Source organism: Berghia stephanieae, chromosome 4 (genome assembly GCF_034508935.2).
Source record: "Berghia stephanieae isolate SIO BIC M18660-M18661 chromosome 4, UCSD_Bste_1.3, whole genome shotgun sequence".
Classification (NCBI taxonomy): domain Eukaryota; kingdom Metazoa; phylum Mollusca; class Gastropoda; order Nudibranchia; family Aeolidiidae; genus Berghia; species Berghia stephanieae.
In genome coordinates, this window is record NC_088363.1 from 8,138,787 (window position 1) to 8,165,816 (window position 27,030).

At 34.0% G+C, this 27,030-nt stretch overlaps 2 protein-coding genes and 1 non-coding gene across 3 annotated transcripts in view; 1 reads left to right on the forward strand and 2 right to left on the reverse strand.

Moving 5' to 3' along the window:
• The window catches only part of LOC144969976 (ATP-binding cassette sub-family F member 3-like), a 30,545-nt gene extending 20,859 nt beyond the window's left edge, over positions 1–9,686 (reverse strand). Inside the window, exons 1-6 of the mRNA XM_078909095.1 lie at positions 9,558–9,686; positions 5,757–5,901; positions 4,008–4,155; positions 2,997–3,088; positions 2,113–2,235; positions 540–644 (exon numbers count right to left, since the gene is read on the reverse strand). Coding sequence (XP_078765221.1) covers positions 540–644; positions 2,113–2,235; positions 2,997–3,088; positions 4,008–4,155; positions 5,757–5,901; positions 9,558–9,630 — 686 coding nt within the window. The 5' untranslated portion in view covers positions 9,631–9,686. The remainder of the gene's footprint in view (positions 1–539; positions 645–2,112; positions 2,236–2,996; positions 3,089–4,007; positions 4,156–5,756; positions 5,902–9,557) is intronic.
• A 336-nt stretch (positions 9,687–10,022) lies between these two features.
• LOC144972149 (5S ribosomal RNA) lies at positions 10,023–10,141 on the forward strand. Its single transcript, XR_013645295.1, has one exon. It is a non-coding gene; the product is annotated as a 5S ribosomal RNA (ribosomal RNA).
• Positions 10,142–12,726: 2,585 nt separating this feature from the next.
• Positions 12,727–27,014, reverse strand: LOC144969977 (phosphatidylinositol N-acetylglucosaminyltransferase subunit A-like). Its single transcript, XM_078909096.1, has 12 exons — positions 26,845–27,014; positions 23,473–23,629; positions 21,488–21,610; positions 20,348–20,523; positions 19,790–19,905; positions 18,715–18,822; positions 17,580–17,686; positions 16,768–16,850; positions 15,948–16,033; positions 15,538–15,721; positions 14,305–14,404; positions 12,727–13,507 (listed from the first exon to the last, which is right to left on the reverse strand). Exons 1-12 carry the CDS (start codon positions 26,865–26,867, stop codon positions 13,451–13,453), a joined length of 1,320 nt encoding a protein of 439 aa, XP_078765222.1. The 5' UTR covers positions 26,868–27,014; the 3' UTR covers positions 12,727–13,450.
• Positions 27,015–27,030: the final 16 nt, after the last annotated feature.

The window sequence follows — 27,030 nt, forward strand, 5'->3', positions numbered from 1 at the left end:
GTTTGTATGATCATCAACATTAAACTGTCAATCTTCAAAACGTCTGTATAATCATCAGCTTTATACTGTCAATATTGTGCCTGGAAATGACAAAAAAGTATCAAAACTATGAATTATTAAAATTTTTCATTCCCTAGACTCGCTCATACAATAAACCACAACATGACTATATATATATTTTCATTCAATAAAAGGAACAAAATTGATGTCATGCAATTCTTTGTCATTGTTTTTAGCCAGCCATTTTTATGAGTAGATCTCAATATAATCTATCAATCAGACTATAAACGTTTAAGGCAACACATGGTTTTGTGAATTGGTACATTTTAATACGGCTGGTGGATGTTGTGAGTATTTTGGCTAAACACACAGCATTAATAGTAACAAACCAAAAACTAATAAATAAAGGTGCCTAAATGAGTCAATAAAATGGAGATAAAAATAAAGGGAGTAAATCTGACTCATGAATGAACACATGTTCGTTCATGAGTCAGATTTACTCCCTTTATCTTTATCTCCATTAACCAACCAAAACATGCCTTGATATCATTTTCAAGAGTGTCGTTTTCCCCAAGCCATTACGTCCGGTAAAGCCGTACCTCCGACCAAATGCTAAGTTCAAGTTGGCCTCTTTTAAAAGTTCCCTGGAAAGCAAATACAAAATACAAAATGTAAAATTATAAAATTTTTTTTTTTTTAAATTAAAAAACAAAACAAAACACGAATGAATAAATGAAGAGAGATCTATGGGTCCTGGCGGTCAAAACAGTCAACCACTTGCCTGTCAGGTTAATCCAGTAGTGATTGGGTGGCTGGCTCTGTTACGCCTTATGGGAAGTACTCTAAGATAGACTAGAACCTTTACCCAAAAGGTAAAAAGCAAATGTCCCTGTCCATTTAACACCAAAGAACCTGGAATAAACTCCATGAGGCGTATGGCTCTGATGACTGAAGGGCCAGCTCTAAAGATGTATTATAAATGAACCGTGTAATTTGGGGGTCTCAATAGCCTAGTTGGTAGTGTACTTGTTTCACACAAAAAGGACATCGATCAATCCTATGTGCAGTTGAGATTTTTTACTGACCCCCCCCCCCCCACCCTGGCTACCTAGCAGTGATTGAGTAGCTGTTATTTTTTTATAGATCTAATGGAAAGTACTTTGTTTTTTTTGTTTGTTTGTTGCTTTAGGTCTCTTCCAACACAATTGAGGTTACATGAGAGACCGCTGAAACAAAAAAACAAGCAATCTAACAAAAATAGTTACAAATGTAATCAAAATCATAACCTAAAGATATCATAAGCTAAATTATAAATAACCAAGAACAAACAGGCAGAAGATTTACAGAAAAAAAAAATATCCCCTGTCAAAAATACAATCACAAACCAAAGAAGCAGGATAGGCTAGTAAAGAGAAGAAGAAACGACATCACTATCGGATCGTACACCCATGCGAACATCATAGGTATATGACAAAGTACTTTGTGATAGACTAGCATCTTAGCTAAAGGGGAGCAAGTAATTGCTACTGTCCATTTAATGCCATAGAAACTGGGATAAACTCCAGCTCCAAGGACCTACTGACTCTGAATGACGACTTTTTAAAATGTGATTCATATAAATTCTATGTCATTGTGATTCATATAAATTCTATGTCATTTGTTGTGGTTTTGACGGGACCCCAGAGTAATATTGTGGAATCACTCAACTCAGAAGCGTTCAGTGATAAGTGAGAGAACTGCTTTATTACTGAGTACAAGTTTGAGTATATACAGTATAAATAACTCAAATATGGAAAGTAAGGAACAAAGAGTGCATCCTTCTCTAGGGCATGCCACTCTGGTATCTGTAAGCACAAATCATATTTCAAACAATGGACTTAATGAATAATAACTAATTAAGCAGTAACTAAAATCAATTAGCTAATAACAAAGGGGAACAACTCTTTCCTATAAGTCCATAACATCATTTATGCAATTCTTAAGTTTCTTTCCGTCTTTTATCTATTAAGATTATGAATCCAAATGTAATAAATACAAAAGACAAAACTATTTCAAATCTATAACGTCAGAGCTATCTAAAATAATAAATTAAAAAAACCCCCAAAAACTCACAAATCGCCGTATGTTACATCAATATTTTCCAGTCGTATATCGTATGACTTGTTTGACCCAGATGAATCCATCTTGGCATCTCTACGGTTGATTTGTTGATTGACAGACGCCATCTCTGGAACACTTTTTATTAAAAAATAAAATAAATTAAATTATACTTTAAAAATAATATATATATATATATATATATATATATATATATAATATAATATATAATATATATATATAATATCTTAATATTAACAAATACAAAGACCATATTTTATAAATTAACAAAAATTAATGTATTAATAAAAAATGAATTTATACTTCAAAAAAAAAAAATATTAACAAATAAAAAGACTATATTTTATAAATTAACAAAAAAAAAATGTATTAATAATAATAAATGAATTTTTAAAAAATCATGACAACTTTTTGGTTTGGTTCAGCTTGGTGTGCACTTATTTTCAGGTCTGATAACCCAAATTGTTATGCAGTCATTGTTGCAATAGAACTAGTCTCAAACAAACGGAAAATCTTGTCAATTACAACAATGTTAAACCAAGCCCTTAATTGTGTTTGGCTATCAGACCTGACAATTTGTGCACTTTGGTTCACCTCAATGGATGAGCAACTCCCAAGAATATTAATGAAGTCAGTTATATTTGGTTTATTTAGAGCAATCAAGGTTTTTTTTTGTGAAATTTAAATCAAATGGTGCTTTGCTAAAATTCTTAATTTTGATCTTTATATCAACGAATTGTAGACAATCTAAGCCAGACTTCTTCCGAAGGACTGTGTGGGAGGCTACGTCCAAGTGATATGCCACACAGAGACAGAGAGAGTAGACAATTGAAATGATAGATGAGAATGTTGTAATTTTTAGTAAAAGTCATGTTTACCTTTCAACTTTTTTAATCGTCGTCTGTTGCTTTCCATCCAACTTTTTCTGAATTTTCTTGTTGGCCTTGTCCAATTTCTGCTTGTCAACAATCTAAGCCAGAAACAATTTTTTTATGAATGTTGAGAAGGAGATTCTTTTCATAATAAAAAATAAATTATACTACCAGTTAAAAGGTAAATGTTCTACATAATATGGATGTTTTCAAAGAAAGATATAATCATACTACTACCAGTTAAAAGGTAAATGTTCTACATAATATGGATGTTTTCAAAGAAAGATATAATCATACTACTACTAGTTAAAAGGTAAATGTTCTACATAATATGGATGTTTTCAAAGAAAGATATAATCATACTACTACTAGTTAAAAGGTAAATGTTCTACATAATATGGATGTTTTCAAAGAAAGATATAATCATACTACTACTAGTTAAAGGGTAAATGTTCTACACAATATGGATGTTTTCAAAGAAAGATATAATCATACTACTACTAGTTAAAGGGAAAACGTTCTACACAATATGGATGTTTTCAAAGAAAGATATAACCATACTACTACGAGTTAAAGGGTAAATGTTCTACACAATATGGATGTTTTCAAAGAAAGATATAACCATACTACTACTAGTTAAAGGGTAAATGTTCTACACAATATGGATGTTTTCAAAGAAAGATATAATCATACTACTACTAGTTAAAGGGTAAATGTTCTACACAATATGGATGTTTTCAAAGAAAGATATAATCATACTACTACTAGTTAAAAGGTAAATGTTATACACAATATGGATGTTTTCGAAGAAAGATATAATCATACTACTACTAGTTAAAGGGTAAATGTTCTACACAACAAATATGGATGTTTTCAAAGAGAGATATAATCATATAATTGTCTTTTTATAGTTTCCTTCTGATTAAAAGTACACACAAAACAACCACACTGTACCCTTTTGAGAAAATGTGTCACATTTGCGTACACAAATTCATAGCAATAGACAAGCATGCGTACCGATGACGTGTCTCTCCTGACAAGCCATATACTGCTGTCCTCGGTGCTAGTATTTTCCATTTCATTAACCAAGGCAGACATTTGTACTGGGGCATCAAGGACTTTGCGTAGCCCATTGCTGGAGGCTCCACATCCATTACTGGACTTACTGAAATGTTTATGAATAAATTTCATTTTAGAGATAATGAACACAAAGTAGCAAATATAAAAAGAAAATGTTGCAAAAGACTCATGTCTGACAAGCTCAGTTTTCAACCATCTAAAATGTTAGAAAAAAACCTAAACAAAACTGCCTCTGAAACCCAACTTTTTAAAACGCCTGAATGCCATACATCAAAATGTGAAAATCTCATCACTGGATTGATTACTTTTTTCAACATTTACCATAAAAGAGAAATTTTAACATTTCCGTTCATATTAGGTTGAAAAAAAAAAAAGATATAATCCCAAACAAAACAAACCAAAGAATCAAAATGGATGAAAAGGATGTCTGGATTATTGACCTAGTAATATTCAGGGTTGCCATGGCCAATTCAGGAGGCCAATTCAGGAGGCCAACATTTACTGAACTTTTACGAGTGACTGCTTTTAAGTGCTGAACTCCACAAGTAAAAAGACATTATATATTTACTGTTTCTGTTTAGCAGGTGATTGAAAAATATACTGAGGGCTTATAACATACTGAATTCCATAAATATACGGAAAATTGGCAACCTTGAATATATATAATTTATCACAGATGTGTGGATTATTTACCTGTGTAATAATAAATATAATTTATCACAAATGTGTGGATTACTTAATAATAATAATAATAATAATAATAATAATAATCATAAATAGCACTTATAGCGCTTTATACAAATAGATAAACAAACAGATTATCAATTAATTCCATTTGAAACAAGTGGGTTTTTAGTTGAGTTTTAAAAGGTTGGGATGAGGATGACCTAAGGGATGCTGGTAGGGAATTGACACCATTGAGGGGCGGCAATTGAAACGATTGAGTGCCAACAACCCAATAAAGTACCTTTGGCCTCACCAATTTGAGCTTATCATCATTAAATCTCAAGGTTCTTGTTGGAGTATATACCTTTAAAAGGTTGTTGATATAGAACAGGGACCCACTGTGTAAAGATTTATAAGCCAGTTTAACAATTATATAAATTATTCGCTTCTCAACAGGAAGCCAATGAAGCTCTTGGCGGAGGCAGGTTTCGGGAGAGAATTTAGATAGATTCAAAACAAGCCTAACAGCATTATTCTGTACAACTTGGAGGCTATCTGTTTTTGCTTTTTTCACATTTACCAGTAATGAATTGCAATACTCTAGCTTTGAAAGTTCAAAGGAACTTATCAAAACTTCTGTTATTTTTGATGGGATAAGGTTTCTAATTTCAAGGCACACTGTTTTTATAATTTTGATTGACCTGACTGGACATTGAACGATCAGTGTCAACCAACACTCCAAGGTTTCTATGCTTTTAGAAAAAGAAATCAAGTGGTCCCCAAAAGAAAGCCCCGTAACATTTGTCATTTTCAGGATATTTTGCCTACCCAGATTAAAATATCTGTCTTTTCATCATTCAACATTAGTTTGTTTCTGCTCATCCAATCTTTAACTTCATGTAAACAGGCCCCAAATCGTCCTATCAAATTTTCAATATCATCACAGGGAGAAGAACTAAATATTTGAGTATCATCTGCGTAAAACTGATATAAAAGATAAACTTTCTTAATGCCATCTACCTGTGTAATAATAAATATAATCTATCACAGATGTCTTTAATATCTTCCTCTGATTTGTCCTCATCTGCTTGTTGCAGCATCACACCGATAGCGTCATAGAGGTCATCAGATGTTTCAAACTCACCGGTGTCATCCTCAAGCATACCTGAAATAGGAATTGGAGAGAACGATGAACAGATTAGAGATGTGTTGGCAATTGGTTTATATGGTTCTTACAAGCAACGACTCTTTTTTGGGAGAGTCTTGCGAGTTTCGAATAGTTCGATTTGGTTTTCTGCAATGGCACAAATGAAATCTAGATGTCTCATCTGACACAAAACGAGACCCAGATGTCTCGTTTTATGTGTGCATGCAGGTAAGTACAGAAAACCGCTTGTCAGTCAGAAATAAAGGAAAGAGCAAAGCCGTGTAATCCTATCTGACAGAGATTATGGGATATGACCTCTTATGTATTATTGTTTCCATAACAGCACCTTCCTGTGGTGTTCCCTGTCCTAGTGCTAGTGCCTTGGGTTTTTTCTCTTAGCTTGAAGCATGTGCGGAGGGCCTCTGGGAGACCTTCCGAAAACTTCTCGTGGAAGCATCTCTTATTAGTTTTTCATCGTTGGTCATTTGTCAGGTATTGATTTATTCAATTTGTCAATATAGAAGCATTTTTAAAATCTCTAAAATAAACCTTGATAGTAAAGTGAAAGTTTAAAATTTCTTAATATGACCATTGTTTTCCTTCTCCAATGTAATTTTAGTAAAGGTCCTTGGGTGTTTGGTTTTCCTATTTGGGTCAGTTACAGTAGGTACTTTGGTAAAAAATTCAAATTAGACTGAGTTCAATCTCTCCCCCCCCCCCCCCCCCCCCCCTCTCACTGTCATTTTCTCTTTTCTCTCTCTGTGACAATTTTTCTTCTGAGTATGTTTCTCTCTCTCTTTCTGTGTGTGTGTGTCATTTTCTCTTTTCTCTCTCTGTGTATGTCTCTATCTCTCTCTCACACACGCACACACATACATATACACTCATTGATATTAATATTAATGCTCTCATTTTCTCTTTTTCTTATATTTTCTTCTTTCTCTCTCATTCATTCCCACTTTTAGGCCACGGACCGTGTCAGTTGGTAAATCGTCAACTATCTACTTATTAATTGCCATTGACCGACGTCAATTAATATTTACTCTCAATTTCCCTCTGTCATAATCATTTTCTTTATTTCTCAGATTTTCTTTCTCTCGTTCATTTTCTCTTTTCTCTCTCATTTTCTCTTTTTGCCTCGGACTGAGCCAGTTGGTAAATCGTCAACACTTAACTGTTGCAGAGTATGGAGTGGTGGTGATAAGTTAATAATAATATTAATGGTACTCTCATTTTTTTCTTCTCTATATCCATCTCTGTTTCATTTACCAATGTTCTCCTTTTCCTCTTTCTCTCTCTCTCTCTCTCCGATATTTCCTCTTTTTGTCATGACTGTGCCAGTTGGTAAATCATCAACTAATTACAATCAACTGCCACATATTGATCCTGTTTTACATGAATTGTTCCTTATTATGACGATGTGCAGTATATTTTCCAAAGGAAATGCTACTTTAAAAAAAATAATTTAGGACTTGGCAGGGATTTGACACTTCGTCCTGTTTTTTGTTGTTGTTTTGATATGATTTTAACTCATCATTAATTCATGAAAAGACTTATAAAAATTAAAAACAAATGACAAATGCCAACGAGTGTACATTCGATCCTTTCAACAACGACTGACAAGGAATGAATGACTGGAAGAAAGTGACGGGATTTGAGATTCGTATGCGCGCAAATCGAGGCTCAACTGAAATCACCACATGCAGCTGAAGAGTTCCAATTTGATTCCTTGACAATTGATGAACCATCAACTACCAAGGACTCACTCCTTGGCAATTGAAATTAGGCAATTTGATAACTCCAGTCCAGTGGCCTCACTGTAAGGTGAAACTCGTTTTTTGGAACTTTATTTTTGGCCCTTAACTGTTTTGGTAACCATAACGTTATTTATGAACCTATGTGACTAATTTTGGTGTCATTTTAAAGGGCACAAAACAAGCTTTCTAACGGTGTATTTCAATCTTACTTCCTGATTGTATTTCTCTGAAAGCTAATGAAGTAAAAATTTATTAATTTTTGAACTATAAGAACTTTTAAATTTATGGATACATTTTAAATTATACTTGATACATCGATAGACAAATTCAATTAATTGAAGAATATCTCTGTCAAATTTCATTAAAATTGATAAACTTGCTCACTATTGAGACCTGCCCACTGACAATTTGACTAAAAGCTCATGAGACCTATACACTGTGCCCACTAAAAGGCTATCTTCTGACTTGAGAGAAATCTCACACCACACTGACTCTTGTGCTGTTTGATTCTTGCTATCCAGCTTCACAGGTTGAGCACCATGACTTTTCTTTACCCACACTGCAACACCCCTATGGCACTGGTCCTGACCCATATTGTGAAAACAATCACAGTGGAAGGATTGAACCAGTTGAACTGCAGCTACAGAGCTGCAGTTCAACTGGTTCAATCCTTCCACTGTGATTCTTTGGCAATGTCTCTGTAATACACACAATGTCTGCACCTTCATGCGCTATCACACTTAAAAGTTCACTCCTTTTATTCATTACAGAGTCTGCATTTGTGTAAAAGCATTTTAAAGGTCCATTATGTACAGGTACTGTTTTATGACTAGAGACACTCTGTACACTGTTTTTATGATTGGAGACGCTATGTACACTGGATTTATGACTTGATACACTATTTACACTGTTTTTATGACTAGAGATGCTATTTACATTGTTTTTTTGACTAGAGACCACATTTGGAGTTCGGAAACTGTGTATGGGCACCTTACTTTGAAAAAGATAAGAAGCTTATATAGAGAGTGTTCTTAGGCGAGCAACAAAGGTCGTTAGTGGACTCAAGGACTTGAGTTATGAACAGCGCCTGAAAAGAGTAGGATTGCCAAGTATGGCACTGTATGGTCTATCGGCGTTTGAGAGGTGATATGATTGAGACCTATAAGTTCACACATTGCTTGTACGCGACTCAGGATAGGCTGTTCACAGTAGACAAAAAATCAGTGACCAGGGGCCACTCATATAAACTTCTGAAACCTCGGGTTAAAACCACCCTTCGACAGAACTTTTTTTACACAGAGAGTAATTGAACGTTGGAACGCATTGCCAGCAAATGTCGTTGAAGCGCCGAGTGTCAATGCTTTCAAGAATAGATTAGATGCTGTGATGGAAAGTTATGTGCATAGTGTAGAAGTGCCTCCCACCCAAAATAGCTATGATCAAAAGATCAGTAGAGAAAGTGTAGTGTAGGCTAGCCCCTGATCACAAGATCAGGTAGGGAAATGCATTAGATCAGTTGTGAACAAGACATTCAGTGACTGGAAAGACTCGGCGACAGGCCAGTGGCCTAGTCAAGCGACGTCGATACCTTCTATTCTATTCTATTCTTAACTTTAAATTTAACCGCCCATATTCTACTCAATTTCAATGTGGAGAACACCCACTTCGGTGAAGACTTCTTTCACTTGTTCCTTCATTGTGAACAAGAAGTAAAAATTCGTTCAGGACAGACAGCAGTGCCGTTCAGAAATCAGGAGTGAAGTGAAGTAGAGGCAGAGGCAGAGGGCCTTCGTTGTCTGCCATTAAAATGAAAATGCAAAAGAAAAAGGAAGGGATAATTGAGTCGGTTGTGAGCGAGTAATACCCAACGTACTTATCTTAAGAATGAATTTGTGGTTTCTAAAATACATGACTTACTTCCAATGTAACTTGAAATTTCATCATCAATATTTGGAAATGTTTCCAAAATAAAATCTCTGTAAGGCGACATGTTTGACGAACACAATTGGACTCTTGTTGGTTGAAAAATAATATTACATAGAACAATACAACTAAAACTACGATACAATGGGAAGAGTTCTACAATGATTTCTGCTCGGCCCTACATGCCCTTACAGAGAGAACGTCATTTTTCCGGTGAAGTGTCTCAATCCTGGTTTTGCGCATGCGTCTCTCGACATCGCTTCCGGTGAAGTGTCTCATGCCGTTTTCAAGACAGCTCATCGCCATTTTAAATTCTCCAGTAACGACAAATTGTGCAACAGACGAATACAACACGTTATTCCAACTAACAATATTATACATTTCTAAACTATCTTCCTCTTTATATAAATTAGCAATAATTTTTTAATATTATAATTAATTTTATTTTCGTCTCTCGCTGTCTACGACCATACTACGTTGAAAATACCGGTTCTCGTCCGATCACCGAAGTCAAGCAACGTCAGGCGTGGTTAGTACTTAGATGGGTGACCGCTTGGGAACCCCACGTGTTGTAGACATTTTAAGTTTTTTAAAAATCTATTTCACAATTTTATTACATTTTTAACAACTTTTTTTTTAAAAATTGTTTTTAACTTTTTTTTTTTTTTAGTAGTCTAGTAGTAGTCGTAGTAGTGTCAATAGTAGGGGGGGGGGGGGGGGGGGGGTGAAAAAGGAGCGGCGGTCGAATCTTTGAGAAGGAAATACAAAAAGTACCGAACTGTCCTACTACTACTACTTCTACTACTACTACTACTACTACTACTACTAATAATAATAATAATAATAATAATAATAATAATAATAATAATAATAATAATAATAATAATAATAATAATATATACTTTATTCATCCAAAAAAATGGAAGTTTGTTTCAGACGTGGCATGCATCAAAATGTATAAACACAAAGTTGAGAATCTATGGCGACAATGTAGGGTGCTCGAATTTCTTACGGAGAGAGCACAGTATGTTCAATTAGGACAAAACATATCTTCATGTATAACTACAAATACTGGTGCTCATCACGGTTGCGTATTGTCCCCTGTATTATTCACTATATATACACGAATGACTGTAGAAGTCAAAATCTGAGTGTACCTCTAATACAGTTTGCAGATGACACCGCACTTCAAGGCCTCATAACAAATGGCAACGAAGCGGCTTATACTTATAGACAAGAAATTGATAGATTTGTGTCTTAGTGTGATCCTAGAAAGAGGAGCATTGGCTCTCCTCTTTCTAGGGTGTGATGCCCACCACCTCGAGCTTAACATAAGCAAGACAAATGTGACCCATCGTCTCAAAACGGTATTATGTCAGAACGAACCAAATGCTTAAAAGCTGAATTAAATGTTAAACTGGTCAAAAATATAACTTGTTGGCATTAGCACTCTAAAATATGGTATCCATTCTCCTCAATAAAACATACAAACTCAACACAAAGTCTGATATTTCTGGCTATAAATTCAATTTTCAACATCTTAACCATCCCGACTTAATACCGTTTTGAGGCGAAGGGTCACAAATGAGCTAATGATTGACTTTTGGAGAGTGAAGGAACCGATAGAACCGTTAAAATGAAAGGACCAATTCTTCCAGCGAGTTCCTCACTACATATACCTTGGTGTAACGATTGATGTCAGGCTCTTACATATTTTTTTATCAAACTTCTCTCAGTAGTTTAGAATAGATAAAACCCTCTGCACATAATTTTATAAAGCAGTAATCGAAAGTGTCTTGTCTTTTTGTATAACAGCTTGGGGAGGCATATTGTTTAGCAGTGGACAGGAACAAAATAAATTCAAATATTTAAAAATCCATTAAAAGCTTTATAAACGATGTTGACGACGTAGATCTTTTATACGAGAAAGTTTGTATTAGTAAAATAACTAAAATATTCAATGACCAGCATCATCCACTAAGACCATCAGTTATTATGTCAGGAAGGAGTAGTCGCCCTTTCTCTATTTCAACAGAGAGACACCGAAAATCTTTTCTGCCGTCCAGTATTAGGTTTTATAACAGGCAATAATCATTTTATATAATTAGTTCGCATTCTTACTTTCAAATAATGTAAATATTAATTTATCAATTTATTTGTTTTGCAATCTTTTCAATTTATAGTCACAGTTTTAAATATTTTACAGTGTTAAAATTATTCATATAAAGCACGGCTCTGATACTGATTGTGGAACTCCTCCTTTAAAAAAAAATAAAATAAAAAAAAATATATATATATATATATATTTCCATTATCTTTTTATCTTATTCTGTAAATTATAACACGTCTGTACAAAAAAAAAAAAAAATCCTTTTTGGGATGCAATAAAGTATAATTATTATTATTACCATTTTTTTGTTCACATTATCTTGGTAGGTACACTTTGAATGAAGTTGATGTCACTCAGCTCTTTGTATTTGGTTTTAGACCGACAGTTGGGGGCTATTAAAAAATAAGTAGCAGAGCCATTAGGCCCATTTAGACTTTAGTAAAACATTATCATCATCCAACTAGGTGTCCTGATGGCTCAGTTAATCGAGTACTTGCTTCACACGCAAAGAGACCAAGGTCGATCCCGGGTGAATTACAAAAAAAAAAAATCTGATTCCCTCGCCCCACCCCCTTCCTGTCCACCCAGCAGTGATTGGGTAGCTGAGTCGTTAGAGCTGTCAGAAAGTACTTTGTGATAAACTAGCGTCCTATCCAAAAAGTAGGAAGCAAGCAATTACTATTGTCCGTTTCACGCTATAGAAACCGGGATAAGCTCAGGCTCCATGAGCATTACGGCTCTGAAGGACTTTAAAAATATTAATCATTACTCTTGGATTTCATGCAACCCCAAGGTTAAAATCAGTAATATGTCGGATTGAAGCCTTTGCCAAAAGGTGAAATAAAGATAAAATGATAGAAAATATTTATAGATGAAAGAATTGCCAGATGTAAAAAATTCACAGTCAGAGTCAGAGAGCCACTGCCTGGTAGAGAGGGAGAGAGAGAGAGAGGGGGAAATAGGAGAGGGAGGGAGGGAGAGGGCGAGAGAGAACAGCATCAGTGTACGCCTTCTGGGTCATTGGAGTGGATAAAATAGTAACACAGACACATATTAAAATTAAAATGAGATGTTTATTTATTTGTAAGAATTTGTAAAACAGTCGGGACATCCATTCAATATCTGTGAATGTTTTCAACAAGAATTTAAATATTATCAAATTGACTCTTGCCTTGTACACAAGACAAGGGACTGGATTGAAAATATGAAGGGTCTGATTAAAACTAGAAATGGGAGTTAATCCACTGAATACAAATATTTGTACTAAGTGAAATGAATTCCTATTCTTTATACTTTTGTTGTTATAGACAGTAGCGACTCTCTAATCCAGAACTCCACAATCTGAATGTCTCAATAATATGGACATGTTGCCTGATGGGTGGGGTGGGTTACCGACATCCCATAGTGGGCAGGGAGTTACTTGCTGTGTCTTCTATACCCCTCTATCTGTTTTCCAATTGCTTTCTGTCTTTGTCTTGGAATGAGATTACTTAATTTTGTCCTGACCCTGGCCAGAGAACTTGACTGGGAGGGAAACAGTCGAATGTATAGTTATAGTTTTGGGAGATGATATTTGATTTGTAAACTTTTGAGTGTATTCCTCATGGTGGAATCTTGTGCTAGTGGGTGGATGAGACTTTTAGGTGATCTCAAACCCACTACACACTATTAGGGCTCCATATAAGCACATCCTATAAATATTGATGACAATGACACGTCATATTTTCCATTTGATGCTCTGTGATAAAATCTGTCAGAATATTTGTGCTCCATTCTCTCATATTGATTTCTTCTTCACAGTGTAAACATTGACATCTACAGCTTTTTCTATTGTCTGAAAAAAACAAAACAACACCAAACGAATAAATACAAATATAAAATATAGAAATGAATAAATACAATGAGACTTAAAATCTATTCAGAATATGTCAATTTTGTTAATCAGGGGCCTAATTCATGGACCGGGACTATGATAGTCTTGGACTATAGCAAAGTCTGAGACTTTGTAGTCCAAGACTTTGGGAAGTCCGAGACTATGAAAAGTAAGTTATTCATGGAGTCTGACTTTGTCCCTGACTATCAAGTCTTGGACTACGTGTGCGAAGTCTCAGACTACAGAGGTCAATCTATTTTAAACTGGGGATTCCTTGGAAATGTCTCACAAAACGTGATAGAAATGTGTTACTTTTACAGCTGTGAATGTGTCATGCGAAGTAGCACAGAAATTAAATTATATCTATTTCTTCTTCGTGTTTGTTTTGATCAGTTTCCCCCCCACCCCAATAATAATGTAGTTTATTTATATTTTGCACCCAATCCTTTAGACAATAAAGCTCTAGGCTCGTAAGCTACTACTGCAAATACAGAACAAACCCGCATTTGCAGCACTACTGCAAATAACTAAAATGAATGATATCTACGATTTGCAGTACTAATGCGAATAACGAATACGAAAGCTATCTACTATTCGCAATACTAATGCGAATAGAGGAAATCACTATTCGCAGTACTACTGCGGATAGAGGTGGCCTTTATTTTTCTTTTGTGTTCATGTCAGCTTGTTTTTAAAACAGAACACTGACCAACAGTATGATTTGCAAACCCTTTATCAAACAAAATAAAATATCTTACATGATGAGGCCAAATCCACTCCAAAAAGAAGAGTATAATGAGATTTAAAATCGATGTCAAGATGAATAATTTTCCACTCACACTCCCACATGCAGAGTACCTGAAAGGTAAAGACAATCAGTTATAAATTGTTGAATAAAATGGATACATCGCTCTTGCATTATCATATAATACTCATCCCCGATTGTCTTCATTGACAATTTGTATGGAAACTCATTGAAACGGCATGGTGGCAGGGGAGGCAGGGTTGCGCTCAGGTATGATCTCCTATAGCTGGGACCAGTGCTGATGGTGACAAAAAGTGAAAAAGTAGGAAAATGTTGAATGATTCCCAATGTCAAATGACCGATCGATCATTACGTTACGTCTAAGCAGATTTTATAAATAATCATTTGAGTCACCAGGTGATACAATTACCCATACTTTATAAAAGGTTTGCAACTTAGACCTATAGCAATCTGTAAAGAATAATTATATTACACTGCAATCTGCTTAAGATAAACTCCCTGGGACCAGAAAAAAGGTTTATCTTATTCAAAACTCAAGGGGAACAACCCTTCAACGATACAAACATGTAATTCATTAGTTATCCCCCTTTAATAAATACACAATCCCAGAAAGTCAGCCCAGCTCCCAGTTAAGCTTAGCTAAACTAAAAGTGACTTTTTTTACTACTATTATTTGGCCTTAGAATCACCTTTTACAATGCAACAGGTATACGATGATCTAAAAGCTTGAAAAGGCAGTCTGAGAATAAAAAAAGATGATTTAGTGAGACTTTGATTGTACTCCCGGTCTATCCCAGTCATGCAGATCCAGATTGATGAGTTGATCTTTTCTGGACTAGCTGATGGAAGGAATTTATCTTAAGAGTTTTAATTACTTATGATTTATAGCAGAAAAATGGGGCCAGCATCAGAGTTTATTTGAAGTGAGAGTTTATCTTACCAGGACTGCAGTGTAAATATAAAGTTTAGACTTGCCAGTAATTCTTCTTCTTCTTCTTCTTCTTTTTCTTCTTCTTCTTCTTCTTGTGGATACCTCCATTAATGTTGAGGATCACTCCACAGTTTGTAGAGTATTACATTTTAAACTGTGCTCGTTGGGAAAATTTTAACATGGTCAGTATGAAACAATTTTGACTCCCAACCCTACTTTTTTAAAAACAATATATAATTAGTCAGTTTTGTTCATTTCTAAATAGCTTTCATATATCTCAGGTGAATTCCTTACTTTTGAAGTCGAATACTTGTGTCAGCCAAAGGCACCTCCATAACCAAATTATAGACTTTTTCTGTTCTCTGGGCCACATTTCTCCAGGAGTACAAATCCTTTATCCTTTCATTCATTTCAAACGGATCTAGGTACTGCCCGTTGATTTTGTCTTCTATGGCCTGGGACAGCTCAGCAGTTAGAGCTAAGCATTAGAAAAAAATGTGAGTGTAAATTTATAAAGTAGATGCGAATGGGATGCTGTAATCCATGGTGGAAATATAGAATAGACAGGAAGTTCTATAATTATAAAATATCAAACTTGGTTAGCTTTTACAGAGACAAAAGTAAATGGACAGGGATTGTGTTTGGGTAAAAATCAACAATGGAAAGATGATGATGACAGTGTATTATTATAATGACAAAAATACCTTCAACTGTAGGTTCAGCCAAGTATATGAGATGTGGAGGAAGCACCTCTGATATCCCCCCAACTTTAGTACTCACAACCTGCAACCTGGAAACATTTAAACAATAGAACAGTAAGCAACAAAAAAATCAAAATGAAAATCACTAACATCCATTAAAAAACCCCAAACATATTGCTATTTTTCAAGATCTTATTTTTGATTTGTCCATATCAGAGATTTAGCACAAAATTTGATATAATTTTAAAATCACAAAATAACGCTGTTTCAGTGGAGACAGCTTGTACTGCCTTCGTCTGTAGTGTAGCTCGGAGAGAGTTACAGGGGCATCAACAATTAAATTTGGAAAACAACAAAGTCTTAAGATGCTTTTAAGAAATGAGATGAAAACAATAGAATGAGATAAAAACACAATATTGACCAACTTGTAAAAAAGAAAATTGATATCTATACTATTGATTTTTTGTTTTTGTTTGTTGCTTTAGGTCTCTTCCAACACAATTGAGGTTATATGAGAGACCGCTGAAACAAAAAAAAAACAAGCAATCTAACAAAAATAGTACAAATGTAAATCAAAATCATAACCTAAAGATATCATAAGCTAAATTATAAATAACCAAGAACAAACAGGCAGAAGATTTACAGAAAAAAAAATATCCCCTGTCAAAAATACAATCACAAACCAAAGAAACAGGATAGGCTAGTAAAGAGAAGAAGAAACGACATCACTATCGGATCGTACACCCATGCGAACATCATAGATATATGATTCAAGGGTGATGCTCCCATCCAACCACCCGCCTATACTATTGAGATTACTTACCCACAACAAGCAGCCTCAACTATGGCTATACAGAAAGCTTCAGTAAGAGACGTGTTTAACATAATGTCTCCTTGTGTCAATACCTGTTTAAAAAGATTAATGGATGGATGTTTATTAAACGGAAGTAAAAGAAAGGAAAAAAAAAAAAAAAAACAATCAACACATAATACACTAACACAAAGACTGACTAACAGTGCAAATTGAATGAACCCATTACATTCTATACCGCAAGAAACAGCCTCATGAAATTCCCAAATCCTTAATCTTAATCCCGCTGAGTTTCTAAACAGGTCATCCCAACCATTCCGTAACTGCCATAGAGATATGATTGCTATATCCCTAAAAAGTGGTGGGTATCATTTTTAGTACTTTAATTTAGGGTCAAGACAATTAAATAAAGTGAAAGGAAGCAAACCCTGAAAAATAAGATGGCCCAAAACTCTACATTACCATTAAATTGAAAGGAATTAATCGCTTTAATATGCCAAATATTAAAAGTCATTCACATTTTTTAGCATCAAACATTCAACTCAAATCTATCCATTACGATACTTTAGGACTAAAATTTGTACTACTGACTGCAGTTATTTGATATTACATCAAATTATCACACACAACAAAGAAATCAACCCAAAACCTATTTAAAGTTTGACATGGAGGTCTTTACTTTATTCAAATGGAATAAATCTAGAACAATAAAAATAGTAATAACAACAACAAAAACAATCATTAAATAAAAAAATAAATTATCATCATTATCAGCACCATCATGACGATTTAAAATATGCATGCTGTAGTGATTGAATGCTCACCTCCCTGACTTTGGTATGAGGTAATGACCCCAGCATATGAACACGATCCAACAACTGACATTTTTCTCTCACTTCCTCTAGTAAAATTCTCTTGGGACCATCTCCTCCTTCCGGTATTGAAAAAAAAAAAAAAATCATCAATTAAGCCTTTTCATGTTGTTTTCAATTTTACTTCAAACTAATGACCTACACCATTATACTTGGACCAAGAACCATAACTGTGAAGAGTCTGGTTATAGTTATTGAAAGTGGATAGGTGTGCGATTATAAATTATGAAAAATGAAATCAAGTCTTGTCATTTATGACTTAAAACAAAATGGGGAAAAAAAAGAAGAAAAAATGATGGTAAAGATATGGAGATCACTCATACTGAGAATTCACTTTAAAACATTGAGTAGGATTTCAATAAGAAAAAAGAAGAGACAAAAGAAAATAGAAAATTCTATAAACCCACATTGGGAAATGTTAATGAATGGCAAACGGTTACTGGTATGACAAAAATGTTTTTGTAATCAAAATGATGGCAATATCACACATATTAACAAGATTCACTTCCCTACAAATAAGAAAACAGAGTAGAAGTCTGATGACATCTTTTTTTTTTTTTTGTTTGTTTGTTGCTTTAGGTCTCTTCCAACACAATTGAGGTTATATGAGAGACCGCTGAAACAAAAAAACAAGCAATCTAACAAAAATAGTACAAATGTCAATCAAAATCATAACCTAAAGATATCATAAGCTAAATTATAAATAACCAAGAACAAACAGGCAGAAGATTTACAGAAAAAAAAATATCCCCTGTCAAAAATACAATCACAAACCAAAGAAGCAGGATGGCTAGTAAAGAGAAGAAGAAACGACATCACTATCGGATCGTACACCCATGCGAACATCATAGGAATATGATTCAAGGGTGATGCTCCCATCCAACCACCCGCTCTGATGACATCCATCTAATCTTGTAAGTTTGTCATTCAAAAAGAATTGTCAGCAGAAAATAAATACATTATATACTTATTTTTTAAATTAAAAAAAAGAAATGATTTTTTTCAGTCAGGCCAAATCGCAACAAACCCGATAGAGTCGTTTAAAACCATCTCTCCCAAACAACAAGGTAAAGGAAATGGTACTCACCAATAATAAACTGAACTTGTGGGTATTTCTTTGTAATGGGTGGAATCAATCCAGCTAGTAAGTCCATACCCTTTCTGTAGACCAAACGACTTACAACAATGATAGTAACTGGAAAGAATCCAATTGGTTTGATTTTATAACAGTTTAAACAACAACAGTCAAATGGAATGGAAGCTTTTATTTGATTAACGAAGACAGATAATGCAGACGTTTTGTTTCGGGTTTCAATAAAACATGATGAATGAAACACAAAAGACAAACATCTTTAGTATTTGATTCATCATGTTTTGTTGATAAAGGGGAACCAAAAACATCTGCATCATCTGACTTTGTTAATTATATAGTGAGGTTTCCATACCATTTGACTATTGTTCCTTCTTCTTTGAGCTTCAAGCAGCAACATTCGTCAGGGGTCCATGTAAGGAACTTTCAAAACCACTGAAAATTTTATGGGCTATTGTCAATCGTACGAAACTCTTAAATCCATATGTAACATAACAAATTATCTTAATATTATTTACAAAGGTGGGCTAGACTTTCTTACTCAGATCATAGAATCACGCAGATGAGATTCCGTTCTCAGATTTCTTCCACGGAAAATTCCCTGACAATGTGACGATCCTCAGAAATCACGGGAAAATTCGTGGAAACTGAGCCCAGGGAATTTCGTGGATCCGCGGAAAACATTGACCCCTGATTTGTATAAATACAGTTCAAAGATCAAAGTGAGAAAATATGAGATATTCTACATGGTCAATGATTTTAACAAACTAAATCTACTTCTCAGTAATTTTAATATTTCTGGTATTACTGAAAACAACACAATTGTTAACATTTCATAGACAATAAAAATAAATGATGGTTAAGTTTTGAATAGGATAAGGCATAAGATAATGCAATTCTTCTTCTTAAAGTCTCTGCTTGTCCCAGGCTTCAGGGGCATCATGAGTGACAAGTGTGTACAACTATTGGCAACACATCTGGATTTACAAAAAGCACGATTGCAAGGCCTTTAAAATACTAAGTACATGAAAAATGCTGGTTGACAAATATTGATTTGGAAACAATGTCTTACTTTTGTCTTTGTCCCTTTTAGATGGGTCTGGTGTAAAGACTGTTGGATCTACAGCATTTGGTATGACAGAGACAAGAGATGGCGACATATTTGCTCTTAAAACTGTGTTTTCTTTGCTGTCATGAGAATGGAAATACAGATAATTAAAGTCACTTAGAACTGAAATATATACCAGATCAATTATGATGATGATGATAATGATGATGCAGACTTCTACTGAATCTTTATACCTAGGAAACACCTAAATACACAAAGGTTATTCTTTCGACAACCATTAATTGTTAATAAAAAAATCTCTGTAATTTGATGTAAATATCATAAAAAGGAACACAACCCACCAACAGCTAGGAGAAATCAAATTCCTACACAAATCCCATATGTTGTATTTTTCATTTACTATTGCCATATTCAAAACAATTTCCATATAATATAATCCTTGGTGCCATTTTTGAAACATCCCTGATTTAACTTATACCCGTGCAACTTCTTTTGCTTGAATTTCATCATTATAGTGGTAACACTGTTTCATTTCACCCATTCTTGTATAAAATATCTTACCAAGTATTAGACACACAAATACTGTGAGTACAGTCGGCAAGAGAGAAATTCAGAATTTTATTGGTGAGAATTGAACTGGCATCAGCAAAACCAAACAAGGAGTGGTCTGTGAAGACTGTCCTTAGTCCCATCGTCCTGGCGTGAAACATTGCCTCGTGGCCTAAAGTGGAAAAGGCCTTAAAATGAAAAGAATAACAAATTATATAATATATATAAACTAGAGCATTTATTCATATAGCGCAATATCCACTAAACATGCTCAACTCAAAGCACTTTTCAAGGGGCCGCTAACTATCAGCAACACTTAACATGCAGAATGAGACACGATGCTTGATAGGCAATATTACAATTTTTTTTATTACAGAGACAATAGTGTTAACGGCCAGGTACTCATTTTACACTTGAGTACAGTGAGAGAATGTGAGTAAAGAGCCCTTTCCAAGGACTCAACTATGTCCCACTCAGAGCAGGACTCGAACACCAAAAGCAAATGTCATACCACTAGACCACACCGCTACACATGCATATTATGAACTCCTGACAAGAAGTAAATCTCATAATGTCTAGAAGAACTAAATGAACCAAGAAGTGAATAATAATATCAGATTTCCATTCAAGTTGAACCAAATGGACTGTTTGTCTAATATTTGCTATTTTGGTTTGTTGTTCAATAAACACTTTCAAAGTTCTTTAATCTCCTCAGTACTCAAATGAGTGTGACCTTCACCTTGTTATTCAAACATCAAGAGACAAACCATCTGTATATAATTCTATTTGGTATTCAATTGTAGGAAAGAGGGCCACTACAAATACATCTAATAATAACAGGCTATATATTGTAAAAATTAGTATGTTTTCAAAAAAGTTATTATTACACCAGGGGTCCTCAATAGCTCAGTTGATAGAACACTTGCTTCACATGTAATGGGACTGAGATCGATCCTGAGTGTATCTGCTGATATTTTTTAGTGATCCCTCTGTCCACCCAGCAGTGATCGGGTAGCTGGATCTGTGAAATTTGGGAAAAAGTACTTTACAATAAATTAGCTTATATCTAAAGGGAAGCAAGCAATTGCTATTGGCCATCTCATGCTATAGATACCAGGATAAAATAATATAAAATTGGAGGTCAAAACTCACGGAATGTGCATGCACTATCTGTATATCCTCTCGTATGAAAATGTTCCTCAATAATGCAAAGGTGGAGAACAGTGTTGGCAAAACACATTGATTGTATATGGGTGGGAATGGCAAATAATATACCTGAGGAAAAAAAAAGAGTATATAATGCGACAATATAAGATTGAACTAAAACTTGATGCAAATAAAATAAGACGAGCCAAAAATTCTGTGGTTGTAATCAGAAAAAATATGTATTTAAAATTTTGATCAGAAAACTTGTCCTTCAAATATCTGTCAATTACAATAACCTTAATCTTTTAATAAATACCTCTCAAACCTAGGACTTCAAAGTGATAATGATATAAATTATAATAATCGTAATGATAAAAGTGATGATGATGATGATCGTGATAATGTTAACAACAACAACAACAACAATAATAATAACAATAATAATAATAATAATAATAATAATAATAATAATAATAATAATAATAATAATAATAATAATAATAATAATAATAGACCACAAATGATTTTTAATAATAATCTATTATATATATAAAGGTTTGGGGATCAACATTGTTCCATACAGCCAAGGTTAAATTTCTATCATGAGGCACAGAAATACTGCAAATCTAAAGATTATAAGACTACTTTTCACAGATTTATATACGAGTAACATGCAAACTGCTCTTACATTAATCTAATAAAATATTGCTCGTTGATTTGCAATGCTTATTTATAACATCTGCAAGGGCGTAATCATTCACCACCATCCCGCTGGACAGATCCCTGAAAAGAGTCGTCTCTATCAATGAGTACAGCTGGCCAGATGGAGATTTGCAATGTAAAATGACCAAATAAGTGCACATTGATCTCGATCTGTTTTAGTTTCCACAATACAGTTGTATAATAATTAAAATAAATGAATGCTAGTTCATAATAGCCTTTATTTCAAAAGACACATAAAGCATAAAGGGAGGTAGCACCCTTGTTTATTACATTAAAAAAAAAAGAATTTTGTTTTTTGTTTTTAACTATTCAAATACAACGATTTAGCAATTAAAATTTTATTTTAAAAAAATAATGTGTATGGATTTTTAAAAAAATAGTCAGTACAAGGACATAAAAATTGAAGAAAAAACCAGTGTCCATCTCCTCACTCGGGCATTGTGATTGGTCATTTTACGTTGCGAATCTCCATCTGGCTGGCACCCCATTGCCAAATTCATTTACTCGCACCTACACATTTTACTTAACCGATTTTGATCGTTAACAGATTAAAAGATTCATCCTGATTTATTATAATTTCCACAATATGATAATAATATTATAATAGGTAAAATAGATGAGTGCATGTTTGTAATAGCCCTTATTTCCCCACAAATATAGTAATAATAAAAAAAAAAAAATTAAAAAAAAAACAACAAAAACAAAAAAAAAACAAACAAAAAAAAAAACATAATAATAATTTGTTTGTTTGTTTGTTGCTTTAGGTCTCTTCCAACACAATTGAGGTTATATGAGAGACCGCTGAAACAAAAAAACAAGCAATCTAACAAAAATAGTACAAATGTAAATCAAAATCATAACCTAAAGATATCATAAGCTAAATTATAAATAACCAAGAACAAACAGGCAGAAGATTTACAGAAAAAAAAATATCCCCTGTCAAAAATACAATCACAAACCAAAGAAGCAGGATAGGCTAGTAAAGAGAAGAAGAAACGACATCACTATCGGATCGTACACCCATGCGAACATCATAGGTATATGATTCAAGGGTGATGCTCCCATCCAACCACCCGCCATAATAATAATAATAACAACAACAACAACAACAATAATAATAATAATAATAATAATAATAATAATAATAATAATAATAATAATAATAATAATAATAATAATAATAATAATAATAATAATAATAGACCAAAGTATTATTATCTTTATATCATTAGCTGCTTCTAACACTAAAAATAGTTTGGCATTCCTACCTTTATTCCATTTGAAAGGAAACGTATTCCTTTACGATCACCATAAGCATGTGTGATAATAATGACCTTGTGATTTCTTTCCAATAAACAGGAGGACAGTTGATAGATGTGGCTTTCCACGCCTCCCATATTTGGGTAGAAGAAATCTGAGACCATGCTTAAATACAATTTGAAAAAATAAACACAAACAAAAAGAGGCTGTCGTTAATTCTACTTTACAAAAAATCAAAATTTCTAAAATCTGAAATACAAATACAATATTAATATTAGACAATGTTTGAAAATGCTAATGAAAAGGTGAAAATAGGAAGGTTTCAGATGGGAACAATACAGACAGTGGACGTTTTGGGTACAAACCCTTCGTCACCACAACAATAAACAAAGGAACGCTGAAATCAAATAAAACAACAAAATGTAGTCAGAACTTCGAAGCGTTTGTACCTGACACGTCCATTGACTGTACTGTTCCCATCCGAAGCGTTTCTATTTTGACCTTTTCATTAGTAGTTTCATGACCCCAGGCGTCCAGCAGCCCCTACGGCTCTCTACTAGACGATTCTTGGTCATTTTGTGAAGTCTTCTTTACTTATATAATAATAAACTGAATAGCCCTTGCAATACCCTATGTCATATAAATACCAATAAGAATGGGTAAATAAAAGACTGAGACAATGATAGCAAAAATGTAAGTCTGTACATAATTGCCTCGTCCAGATGTTAATTTTTGTGACCAATATCCAACAGAATGACAGTTGGTTCTGAGAATGACTGTCAAGGTTGACGGTGTAATTCAAATTCTGTCCACTCCACCATTTTCTTATTTTCAATACGACTCCTATAAGTTTATATAATGTAGAATTTAAATTATTGCATTTTAATTTGACTGAGTTGTTTTTGATGTTTTCTTTGGCTTCTCTTTGTTTTTGTTTCCTTCCACCTTTATTTCCTCTTTTTGTTATTTTTCTGAATGCCTGAATAATTCAAAAGATGTCAAAATGTTCACTTTTTCTACAGTCGGTGTATTATTAATTGTGTGTCGTATTGTATGTAGGTGTTGGGGTGAATAGTTATAACAATAATTAGGTGTTGTCATTTTCGATGTTCATTGTGGTCGTAATAAAATTACAATAGCTCAGTGTTTTTTTTCTCCTTAAAATTGTAAAACGTAAACAAAAATGGTCTTAACAGATGACAAAATCCTTGCAAAATTTACAAAACTTTAAAATATTGCTAAATTAATTGTTTAAAATCCACGAAATTACGTCAAAAGCAGCACAAAGTCATAAGAAATCCTCTGAATATGAAATAAAAATACCAGTAGAGAGTTATAAAAGTCTTACGATATCGGTTATTGTTATGTTTCACTGTTATGTATTTGTTCACAGATGATGCAACTGTCTTTCTTCAATATTCTGTATTTCTGAAATAAAATTGAGATTGAAAAAGGACAAGGCCTTATCCATTTAACTTCCAATGACCTCCCGAAGGTAGCTAGCATGGAGGGTTAATGGCCCCTTGGGAGTTCCATCTGAAATAGGGCTGATTCCACGCAGTGCGCAAATTAAACTTCCTTTAAAATTTTTTTTATTAAAACAATATTATAGCACTTAATGTCAACAACTGTGTGCTTTGTTCTATTGCTCCCTCACTGTTTTGTGCTTCCCTTCCAGTTGTTTGTCCCAATCATCACTATGCATGCAACACACATCTCCCTTGCGTCACCCTCGTCTCGTGGCTAATACAATGTAAGTAAGAGATAAGCACAAAAGCTATGTGCCGCCTTGGCTTTTACAACGGAATAGAGAAAGACAGTCATAGCAGGAAGTTAGTTTTATTGACCTTGACCTGGAACATCTACTATCTGTCATTAATAAAATAATTTGGTCAGGGTAGAGGATATAGGTCACAAAAATGATCATTTGGACAAGGCAATCATATGCAGTGGAGATGGAACAACCTGAGGATCTGGTCAGGACAGAATTGATTACTAAATAGCTTAATTGTTAATATCATAACAGCTCATACTCATTGTGATTAAACACTAAAATGAAGATCACATTAATTTTAATAAATATAGACTTAACAAATGATTTATTGTTTATATAAATATGGAAAGTTTAAAACTCAAAGTAGACTATTTTACTCCCTGACAAGAACCCTTTGACACTAAAAACAAGGAACCCCGATTTCAGCAGTCAAAGTAATTTACGACGAAATGGGGTTAACTAATTTTCCATGTACTGTTATTGTCTTTGAGTGTTAGAAGGTAGTCGGGAGTTTTGGATCCCATTTGAATGTTATAATTAATTCAACTTATTTACAAGTTCAATGTCATTGATATCCTATAGTCATTATTAGACAGAAGCGGTTAATGATTTGATTGAATTCACCGATAACAAGTGATACAGACAATGAATTGTAATTTTGCCTAGAACGATCGATGGATGGACTGACTTAACAAATGGGATGCTAATTTAATTTTCTCTTTTACAATTTATCAATAAATAACCTAAACATACGCACAAACACTCACACACACACAAATTCAAACACACACACACACAAACACATCTTTTAACAGCTTTTTAAAAATCTTTGTTGGAAGTAATCAATGACGCAATGATGCTCTTGGAATATTTGTAGAGATTCTTTTTTTTAAAAAGATCTCTAAGTATTCTTTTCGTGTAAGAGATGTTGTTGTGAAGGATAAATTTATGACATGCATTCCATTGATATTGAGACACGCAATCCATTGATATTGATAACATTGGTTGCTATGTTGTGTTTATTTTGAGGGAGGGGTGTGTGAGATTAATGAATTATATGTCAATCAAATTAGGATGTGTGAGTGAACTTTAAAAAAACTTTTGTTATATAAATGAAAGATTGTGAAGCGCATTCAGCATGGTGAATACGTGTCTAATTGCTCTATAAATTACTTATAATTATATCCCCTCCCCACACATGCATTCACACACTAACATAAACTTTGCTTGGTGGGCAGGGAAATCTGAATTGTTTTCTCACTTGTGCCGGCCTGAGATTGAGATCCCTCGTGAAAATACTGTCAAATTTTAGGAGCTTACGGAAGGCCTCCCCCTTTCGAATTCGAAACAATTAAATCTCTGGGAGGCCTTCCGAAAGCTCCTTCGCCTACATCCCCAGTATTCTTGTTTGTTATAATTTTCTAGAGGGGGTTTGGGAGGGGGAAAAATCCTTTTAAAAGAAAAATAGTCTCCCCCTCCCAAACCCCCTACGAGAACAAGAATACTGGGGATGTTAGATAGGAGCTTTCGGAAGGCCTTCCAAATCTCTCATTCTCAATACATAACTCAATATTCAGTTTGTCGATATCCATAAGTAAATGCTTACCATATTTTGTGTTTAACAAACATTTGTGATTAAAATGTCAACGACAGCACCATCAAATCGGTTTTGAATTTTAATGCCGCAATTTTACCATTTTCATTTGTTTCACAAACAAGATAACTATGAAAATGAAACTAGAATGGCAGACTGGCAGACGACGGCAGCCGGCAATCATCAGTTATTTCCCTT

Bases quoted from the DNA above. Each gene is read 5' to 3' on its own strand.
- LOC144969977 (XM_078909096.1), bottom strand. From the start codon at position 26,867: ATGTTTGTTAAACACAAAATATG. The intron at 23,630-26,844 runs GTAAGCATTTAC...ATTGTATTTAAG, and splicing joins TTTGTTAAACACAAAATATG to CATGGTCTCAGATTTCTTCT. The intron at 18,823-19,789 runs GTAAGACATTGT...GATTCTTTCCAG, and splicing joins TAAAAGGGACAAAGACAAAA to TTACTATCATTGTTGTAAGT.